This window comes from Crocuta crocuta, unplaced genomic scaffold (genome assembly GCF_008692635.1).
Source record: "Crocuta crocuta isolate KB4526 unplaced genomic scaffold, BGI_CrCroc_1.0 scaffold31, whole genome shotgun sequence".
In the NCBI taxonomy this organism is placed as follows: Eukaryota; Metazoa; Chordata; class Mammalia; order Carnivora; family Hyaenidae; genus Crocuta; species Crocuta crocuta.
The window spans coordinates 1,846,784-1,857,167 of NW_027528362.1; the positions used below are offsets into that span (position 1 = coordinate 1,846,784).

The 10,384-nt window shown below is 43.1% G+C and overlaps 1 protein-coding gene across 1 annotated transcript in view; it reads left to right on the forward strand.

The window, feature by feature from the left end:
- RAP2A (RAP2A, member of RAS oncogene family) overlaps positions 1 to 9,850 on the forward strand; it is a 34,060-nt gene extending 24,210 nt beyond the window's left edge. Inside the window, exon 2 of the mRNA XM_077753870.1 lies at positions 5,984 to 9,850. Within this exon, the coding sequence (XP_077609996.1) occupies positions 5,984 to 6,221 (238 nt within the window). The 3' untranslated portion in view covers positions 6,222 to 9,850. The remainder of the gene's footprint in view (positions 1 to 5,983) is intronic.
- Positions 9,851 to 10,384: the final 534 nt, after the last annotated feature.

The window sequence follows — 10,384 nt, forward strand, 5'->3', positions numbered from 1 at the left end:
TGTTTCCTGCTTTCTCCTCTAGGGTGTTGATAGTTTCCTGTCTCACGTTCAGGTCCTTTATCCATTTTGAGTTTATTTTTGTGCATGGTGTGAGAAAGTGATCTAGTTTCATTCTTCTGCATGTTGCTGTCCAGTTCTCCCAACACCATCTGTTAAAAAGGCTGTCTTTCTTCCATTGGATACTCTTTCCTGCTTTGTCAAAGATGAGTTGGCTGTATACTTTTAGGTCCACTTCTGAGTTCTCAATTCTGTTCCATTGGTCTATGTGTCCGTTTTTGTGCCAAACACTGACTTTTTAACACTAACGTTTAACAGAACTGACAGAAGGGACAGAATGGGTTGTTTGAGGTATAAGCCCCACATCACTAATGACGTTCAAATATAGCCATTGGGTGAGGTTGCCATGGAAGTGGTTGGAGCATCGAGTGATTTGACATTTTGCCTTGAGACTCTCTGGGCAGATAAGATTTTTAACATGGGTGGGAGGTTGAGTAAAGGGACCTATAAAAATCTTTCTGATTGCCATTCCTGAATTCAGAGAGAATTGTACTTCAACCTGCTTGTGAAAAGTGACTAAGAAGAATGCAGCATGATAAAATTCACGCAAAGCATGGCCTGCTTTTTTTTTTTTAATGTTTATTTATTTATCTTGAGAGAGAGCAGGGGAGGGGCAGAGAGAGAGGGAGAGGGAGAATCCCATGCAAGGCTCAGTCTCACAAACCAGGTGGGATCATCCCCTGAGCTGCAATCAAGAGTCAGACACTTAACCGACTGAGCCACCCAAGCACCCCAGCATGGCCTTCTTTGAATACGCTGCAATACAGCACCCTCCCAAGGAAGCTAAAGGCACTGACCGTAGTGGTTTCTGTCTATAGCTCATCACTGATGACTAAATGAAGGGAAGAAGAGATTGTTTCTGGATTTGCTGCAATGGAAAACCATTAATCATATCAACACAATATGGTTTGAGGTCACGAAGCAGTAGAGTAGGCCAGTGACCTCAAACCCCTGCTGAACCTCACAATTAGTCTTCTGAACTTACACACATAGATATATATTTTTAAAAGGCTCTCTGGGGGTCTCTGATCCCACAAATTCAGATTTAGTAGCTCTGGAGTAGGGCGAGGGGATCAGTACTTTTTTAATTCTCAAGTTATTTTGGCAGTTGGCCAAGTTTAGACATGACCACAAATAAAATATACATACACATATACATATGCTTACAGACACATCAGGACAGTTACCAGAAAAAAAAAAAAGAGAGGGAGAGAGAAAACATGAGACCATTGGAAAGCCATTGAAAACCCTGGAATCCATTGGAAAGCATCAAATGTTTTGAACTTGTTACGAAGCCACATCATGGAGAAGCCTATCAGCGTGCTACAGCTAAGTGATTCTCAAGCCTGGGTTTCTGATGATCTATTCAGTGCATTAGGCAGAGCTATTTAAAAGAACTAGTTTGGGGTGCCTGGGTGGCTCAGTCAGTTAAGCGTCTGACTTCAGCTCAGGTCATGATCTCACCATTCATGAGTTCGAGCCCCACATCAGGCTCTGTGCTGGCAGCTCAGAGCCTGGAGCCTGCTTCGGATTCTGTGTTTCCTTCTCTCTCTGCCCCTCCCCTGCTTGCTGTGTGTGTGTCTCAAAAGTAAACATTAAAAAATAAAGAACTAGTTTTATTTATCAATATGTTGTGGAATCATGCTCATGAATACAATAAACAATATAAAAATCATGTCAATAAAACAATTGTTTGTCTGCAGGCTATACACAAAAATAAAATTATTTGAGCTGCATATCTGTAACTGTGGTCATGCTCTTAAAGGAAATACCAAGGAAGGGTGCCTGGATGGCTGAGTCCGCCAAGTGTCTGACTCTTGATTTCAGCTCAGGCCATGACCCATGGTTCATGGGTTAGAGCTCCGCATCAGGCTCTGTACTGATAGCTGAGCCTGGAGCCTGCTTTGAATTCTGTGTCTCCTCTCTGACCCTCCCCCACTCGTGCTTGCTCATGTGTGCTCTGCTCTCTTGCTCTCTCTCTCTCTCTCTCTCTCCCTCTCTCAAAAATAAACATTAAAAAAAAAATCATCCTGTTGGGTGTTGTGCTGAGAACAAGCTAAGCTGTCAGCCATCACTTGGTAAATGATACATACTGATGGTGAGAATGGCCCACTGTGTCTGGATTTTTAACTTGGGATCTTAAAACCCCCTTGGAAATGACCCAGTCCAGCTCACTTTATAGTTCAAGAAACTGGGAACCAAGAGCTGAAGTTAGTTTTCTAAATTCACAGAACTAGCTAGATGCTGTTCGGGGACGGGGTCCTGGGAGCCGCGGGCGTCACTGGTCGGTTTTCCCCACGCCCCCGCTGCGGCAGGGAGAAGGGTTTCCCAGCGCACCCTCTCTTGTGTCAACACAGGGCTTTTTGCCTTCTCCCCCTTTGCCTTGTCACCCACCTCCCTGAAGAGGATCCAGGTTTCCCCAGACATTGTCCCCCCCCCAACCCTTCAGGGGACCCATTCTGTCGTCCCAGCCCAGCCTCGCCCTCCCTTCCGCAACAGGTGGCCGAATCTGGAGAAGGTTTCCGCTTTGCTTGCTCCTCTTAACGCTCATGCTCAGCCCGGGGGACTGGAGAAGGCGAGGGCCGGACCCGGTGGCTGCTGCTCTCCTGGACTCGGGGTCAGTCTCTCCTGCCCGGGAGTCCTCACCTCCGTTCATCAGTGTCTCCCGCTTCTGACACTTAGAGAAGCCGCGTCCTCAGCAGCAGGCAGGCAGGACGGGAAAGAAGCACCACCCCCACCGCGTTTACCCAGCCCTCCAGCCTTTCTAGGGCATTCCATGGGCTTTACAGCAACCTGCGTGTTCAGTGGGAACAGATCCTCTTCCTCCCTTTTTACCGACAAGGGAGTGAAACACAGGAGAAGGGTGACAGGTTTGCTCAGTCTTGTAGCCTCAGTGGCTGGGCTGGAGGCTGAGCCTCCAAATCCTAGTTTCCAGTCTTTTCTGCTGTGTCGTGTATTAATGTTACCAGCAAGAGACACAGTTTCTTACCCTCTGCCCTCCCAAGATGTAGAGAATACGTGTGTTCCCTGAAGACCTCTGAAAGTCTCCTGAGGACGTCGGTCTGAATTTCTCTAGAATCTTTAGCATCTTGGTCTTAGAAAAGACCACTGACCATCCAGACAGTAATAAAATGGCCAGGTTCTCTGCTACTAAATTGTCATCTTCACGTGACGGTCACTAAGTGCTGTTACATACAGACTTAGGTTTGCAGTGTTCGTTGCCCTTTTGAGAATCTGTTGGCAACATTTATTCGGATTCTCGATTCAAACAGCGTTATACAACTGCTAGTGATATGATATGTTTACAGGTTTTGAAAATCCACATAGCTGTAGCTTTTAATTAGAAGTGTGGAAATATTTCTTTACCTATAAAACAGGACTTCATACTTTATTTAAACTAAAAACCTAGTCTCTAAAATATTTACTGCCTAACTAAGAATAGAAATGATGCCATCCCTTTCCTTGTTAAGGGTGGTCCACAGAGATTGAAATTAAGTTTTAACCCAATTAAATTCAACCAATACATTTTTCGGAATTGTATTCACATTTATTTCTTTCCCTGCCAACCAAAGTGATTTAAAGTAGCGCCGCGGTGTATATACTCTCGTAGGAAAAAATGAAATGCAGTCACATGCTTGCACGTAACGTAAATTAGGAAGCGACACTGTCCAGGAAGGACTGGGCTGCGCCTGCCAGGCTTTCTGCACAGCAGGTCAAGAGGGTTCGCATGCAAAGCAGCTGACACACAGCATTTGTGACGCAGCTCCGTCTTGCTGCCGTTTGTCATTGCAGAGGCCACGGAGTTCGTGGAACTGTTTGCAGGTAAGAGCCCTAGAAGATGCGAAACACTCTTGTGTCGCACATCCATGGCTCTCGGTATGATCTGCGGCTACAAAGCACAAGGCACAGTTGGGCCACAGTAAATTCACATAAAGCCACTGATACACAGTGGAGTTTGTCCAAATCCATTTCCTGCAAAAGAACACCCGAGTTCCAGAGTTACCGTTGATACGGTTATGCCCGCACCTTTTGAAGTTGTTTTTATGTTTCAGATTGCTGAGTGGCTGCTGGTAGGGGCAGGCCCTCGTGTTGAAACCATTCGAAGTTTGCCCGAGTGCCAAAGGCAAGAGTGAGACGCTATGGGGAATATAGTTGGCTTTGCAAGTTTGGGGGAGGGGAGAGAACCGTGTTCACAGAGTGAGGAGGCCGTGGAAGGAGTCTCACTAATATGAACCACCTGCCCAGCACTCGGTTTCCTGAATGATAAAAACTCTGTATGAATCCCGCTGCATCCAGTAACGTGTGTTATCCTTGTGTACGAGTGTGAGGTTTGCTTCCTTTGTAAATTAGAGATGCGTTCTGCCTAGGGGAAGGTATGCACACGCGCGCAGACACACACATACACTGATTTATACCAAAATCACGAGAAGCTTTTAAAATGATGTTTAGGGCACCTGGGTGGCTCAAGTGATTACGCATCCGACTCTTGATTTTGGTTCATGTCATGATGTCATGGTTCGTGAGATCGAAGCCCCATCGGGCTATTGTGCTAACAGCACAGAATCTGCTTGGGATTCTCTCTCTCTCTACCCCCGTCTCTCCACCTCTCCCCTGCTTGCACTCTCTTGCTTAAATAAATAAATAAACTTAAAAAACTTTAAAAAACAAATGATGTTAAAAATGATAGCCTTAGGAAAACATATTAGCAACAACAAACATGAACAAAATTAGTAAATAACTGTCTATGCAGAGTAGCACCGTGTATCTTCGCACTGTGAATAACCATTGTGAAGAGCATCGATCAGCTTTTGGTACCAAAATGATTTAGGACCTTTTTTCTTTGTTCTTTTCACAGCGTTTGTTATCCTTATTAATCTAGCTTTTTCCAGATGTCATAACTCACAGACCCCTTGTCTTTGTCTGTCTGGCTGCTGTAACAAAAATACCACAGAATATGGGGCTTAAACAACAGGAACTTATTTCTCACAGTTGGGAGGCGGGAAGTCCAAGATCAAGCCTCTGCCAGATTCTGTGTCTGGGGAGGGCCCGCTTCTCTCTTTCATGGACTCCTCTGTTTGCTGAGTCCTCACACAGGATAGGGGCAAGGGAGCACTCCCCATCCTATCTCTTTTCTATACACAAGGGCAATAATCCCATCCGTGATCTCATCACTGGCCAAAGGCCCCAACCTCTTAAATACAGTCACAGTGGGGCTTAGGTTTCAACACTGGGAAGGAAGAGGCCCAGACATTTGGCCTGTGGCGTACTTGTGCTGGCTTGGAAGGAAAAGAAGAGATGGCATCAAATAAAGCTAATGATTGAAATGTTTACTCCTTGTCGCGCTGAAAAGAACCATGATGTCTACCAACTGGCTAGTGTAGAATAGTTTTATAAAGGGATAGAATGTACTGTATTTGACAGTTTCCACCCGAATGATTTCTGCTATCTTTTGTCTTACTTAGGAACGGTTCCAACATGACCAGTTTGTATATTTACGGAGCGGAGTAAAACGCTGACCACTATAAATCGTTTGCTTACTCAGTCAGTAGAGCTATTACCTCATCAACTGAAATTTTGAGTAAGCATCTCTTAGAATGGAAAAAGTTAAGTTAAATTCACCCACCCAACAGGATTTATTCTGAGGTTCTGAGAAGAATTTTCCAAACATCTCTGGAAAGGTAAACTGATTTTCAAAGATGTGGGATTGACTAATTTAAAGCCTCATTTCAAAAAGCCCGGATAGGGTCCACCATGAGAGCAGCTTCTAAACGCCCCCGGTAGATGTCAAGCCAAGCGGGGCAGATACCGTGTGGCGCCACCACAGAGTGTTTGCAGTAGAACAGAATGAAAACGGATAGAATGCGTTTCAGCCATTAAACCTTGTTCCAACGTTTACCATGCCTGTGCTCCGTCTGCTCTCTCGTAGGTATGAGAAAGTGCCGGTCATCTTGGTGGGGAACAAAGTGGACCTGGAAAGCGAGAGAGAAGTGTCCTCCAACGAAGGCAGAGCCCTCGCCGAAGAGTGGGGCTGCCCCTTCATGGAGACTTCCGCCAAGAGCAAAACGATGGTGGACGAACTCTTTGCAGAAATCGTGAGGCAGATGAACTACGCCGCGCAGCCCGACAAAGACGACCCGTGCTGTTCCGCATGTAACATACAGTAGCCTTCGGACCTGGCCGCCCCCGACCGGCGTCGTCGGCCCGACCGCGGGCTCCGCGGGACACGTGCTGTGACTCTGCAGTGAAACGGCCGCCCTCCTTCAGCGTCCAGCAAGCGACTGTCAGTTGAGATCTCCGACTACCATTTGGGTTCAGCGACTACAGTTTTCACCATCGGCCTCAGCCTCCTGTGCGCACCTGCAACTTGAAGGCACAGCCAGCCAGTCTACAGGGTGACCTCCCTCGGAAGCTGTGGTGGCACTGTCACCGAGGGGACAGAAGCAACTATTGTATACATTAAAAGTAATCTTGAGAGAGAAACCAGAAGAATCCCGATGACCACTTGCAGTTAAAATATTTTGTCTTCTTTAAGGAGAAAAAAAGAAAAAAAGAAAAAGTAATAAGTAAAGGAGAAATATTTTCCTACGAGAGTACTGACATTTCCAGACTTGAGATAGTGCTTCTAACCAATGTATTCCATCAAGTCAGATCATAGCAGCTGACCCGCCAACCGCATTACAGGGAGAGATTCTTTCCTCAGCTGACGTATTTCTGTTCCTCAAAATTGATGCTTAATTGTAGATGTTATCCTAATGTGTGATGCAGAACTAACTCGTGCATCGATCCTTGATAGAGCAAAAAAAAAAAAAAAAAAAAAAAAAAAAACAAGAACAGGTTGTGGAAGAATACGGTCTGGCTTTAGAATGTGTTAAGTCACCTGCTTTGCCGCAGAAAATGGAGGCTCTCACAAGGGTTTGATCCCAATGAAAACCCCAAACCTACACCTCTGTTAACAAAGCAGGGATGGTCTTAATTGACTAGAAGAAAGCAATGTGATGGAAAGATTGCTTCGCCTTACTCACAAGAAGCGTCCTGGTAGATTAACTAGTACCATCGTGTAAGGAAAATGAAGCCATGTTGCATCCACGTGTTCTGTTTGCAGAAACCTCACAGGACAGTACACACATCTTGCATTTTTGCGTTCGTTAAAGCAACAAATCTTGCCTTTAAGGGCTCTGGTTGTGGTGTGATTCTTGGCTAACCTGCTTTCGAAATCCAGTTTGCTGCAGCAGAGCTTTATTGCAGGCATTTAAAAATTGAATAACCATGTGAAATAATTTGGGCTTAAAAGTAGAACATAAATTATAGAGTGGAAGGTAAGGGACAAAAAAGAAAAACACCAACCCTTTGATCTTTAATTTTCCTGGGGAATTATATAAAGATTTTCTTATAACAATTTTGCCCTGATTACTGAAGTGGCGAATAAAGCTAGAGAGAATATTTTATTTTGAAAAGGTGCTCAAGCTCTGACATTTTTGGTTTTCATCACCGTGAAGTATTTACCATTTGCATGACTAATGGCACAGGAAAAACCTATTCATAAGTTTTACAATCAAGTGCAGAAGGGTTTTGGACAAACTTCAGAGTTGTAAATGCTGGAGAGAGTATCTTGAGCGAATCCTCTGGGGATACATTTGGCCTTCAGAACTGCAATACCACTGAGCCTGCGATCCGCGTCCTGCCCCCCCACCCCCACACTTTGTTGCTTTCACACACTTGTGCAAGTAACCTCTGGTCTTCTGTGGGTACCTGAGAGAGGAGTGTGTGTTTGCGTGCGCATGTGTGTCTCTTGTTCCTGAGAATTTGGCACAAGTCAGAGATCATTGCCTACACTGAGCATCCCCACTGCAGAAGATAGCGTGTCAAAAACATTTTTTTCAATTATTTGCATGTTTTTGACACTTTCTGAAATCATTGGTAGCCCCCAAGTGTTTAGTGAGCTGGCGTTAAGCTCAGCCAATAGCAGAAAGGTGGGTAGTACTTTTCATAGATGAGCAAACAGAGATCAGTGGGTCCAACCAGGCTGTGATTGTTAAAAATCTTTGAATTGTGAATATTTGCATTCCTCAAGGTTGGTTTTTTTTTGTTTTGTTTTGTTTTGTTTTTTTTGTATAACCCCCAATTGCAAAGCACCTTGTTTCCAGGATGGAAAGTTCTAACCAATTTTACTGAAACAGATTTCCGCATGTTGTAACAGCTGATTTGACTTCAAACATTTAGAGAAATCAGATTCAAGAAGTACGATTTATCTACTGAAAAATAGAAATATTTGTTACTGAATCGGTTGAGACTTGAAGCGTCTAACTTCTCAGAATGATTGTTTTTTTAGAGTTCCATATTTAACAGACCACTAAGAGCACATATTAATAACGCCTGTAAAGACTCTCCAGTTTTCCCTTACGGATTGCCATGCAGACAAGAGAAAGAAGTTAAATATGAGAAGGGTGGCAAAATGTAAGGTAGAAAAGATGACTTAAAAATCGAGATTTTCATCCCCAGTGTTTGCGTCAGACAGTAAGGTGGGCTTTCTCTGTAAAGATGTTAACAAGAACTGATTTGACTGCCTGATCAGTGTTTGCACACAGCCCTTCATATTTAGTGACAAAGCATCAAAGATGTCCAGAAACATGGGAACCCTCTTGTGCTCTTACTGTCGGTGTTTCATCTCGTATGAATATAACTCAGTCTGAATGAATGTGTGTGTTGAGATGTGAATAACAAGCTTAAGAACAGGAGGATTAAATTTGCTGGCACACAAATCATAGTGGCCACAGAGAAAAGCTGGTGACCTTGTGTCGCTATTTATTTTATGCCCTGATCAGACTAGCACCTAGATAAGTGGACGTTTTTCTAACATGCCTTAAAAATGTTATGGTTTGATCCAAAGACCCACTTTTTCTTTAGCTGTTTGTGATAAGCTTTTCCTCTGTATTCCTTTTAACACAGGCAGCGATGTTTAAGTTCTTTTTTTCCCCTCTTTTTGCTTTTATGTTGCAGCTTTTGGGAAGGGGGGGTTCTTTTTCAAGCTGTGATAGTGATGGTAACGGATGCCTTTCATTTTGTTCAATTTACACCAAACACGCCAGCATCGGATCAAAAACGTTATGTAAAATCTTCCTTCAACTATTGAAAGGTGCTCCGGTGATCTTCTCCTTTGGTTCGTAGAATTAGAACTGAACTTTTGACTAAGTGCTAGAATTGCCGTCACTCTTCTGTGGAAAAACTACTGATATTTTATGCTTTTCTTTGTAAAGAAATGTTGCCTAAGGATGTCTGCTGTGTGTTTTCAGGAGTTTTCTGATGGGAATGTTGTCCGTGTATGTCTGAATGTGAAAGTGCTGATTTCGTTTGTTGCTGTTGGTTTTTCGTTGGTTTGTTTTGGGTTTTAGTTGTTCTTCTCACTAGCCTTGTGTTCTCGCTGGTAAGCTTTACCTGTCTCCTTAGCCAATCAAATGTTTGAGACTATGGGGGTCTTTTTTTTTTTTTTTAATTAACGTGTCATTGTGCATCTATTAAATCTTGATCAGGGTTTCAAGAATGACTGCAGTGGGTTTTGGAAACAGACTTATCATTATTGATTTGGGGTTTCCCAGAGATATAGTTCACAGTTCATTGTTGAGCTCTAATACAACTGACCATTTAAAATTGAACAGCAGTTTATTGTTTTGTAACAATGTCAGTTGTTAAACCTTGACATTTCGATTAAAACATGGATTGTAGTTATAACTCAATGCAAATTCAACAGTTGTATTTGGAGTTAAATTATTTTAACAAATAAATTTATTTAATGAAACTTCCTCTGGATTGGTTTGGTTTGGTTTGGTTTTTGTACAGGTTCGAGAGGGAAATGTGTTCAATATATATGAAAACAACTAAGAACTGCCATAGAATGAATTTAATACTCTTGATATAGAAATATCCAAGCTGAATTAAATGGACAATGCATCATAAAAAAAGGGAGGTTAATAGACCATTTTCATACCCTTTAAAATTAGTAACACAAGAAAGACTTTAAAATCAGTAATTACAGAGGTGCCTGGGTGGCACAGTTAGTTAAGCGACTGACCCTTGATGTCGGCTCGAATCATGATCTCACAGTTTGTGAGTTCGAGCCCTGAGATGGGCTCTGCTGATAATGTGGAGTCTGCTTGGGATTCTCTCTCTTTCTGCTCCTCCTGCACACTCTCTCTCTCTCAAGATAAATAAATACAATTTTAAAAAATAAAAGAAAATCAGTAATTACAAATATAAACTTGTCTCCATAAATCGTGTTTTATATTTTTGAGGATATCTAGCTAATTTGAAGTATCAATGCTAATGTGAACAC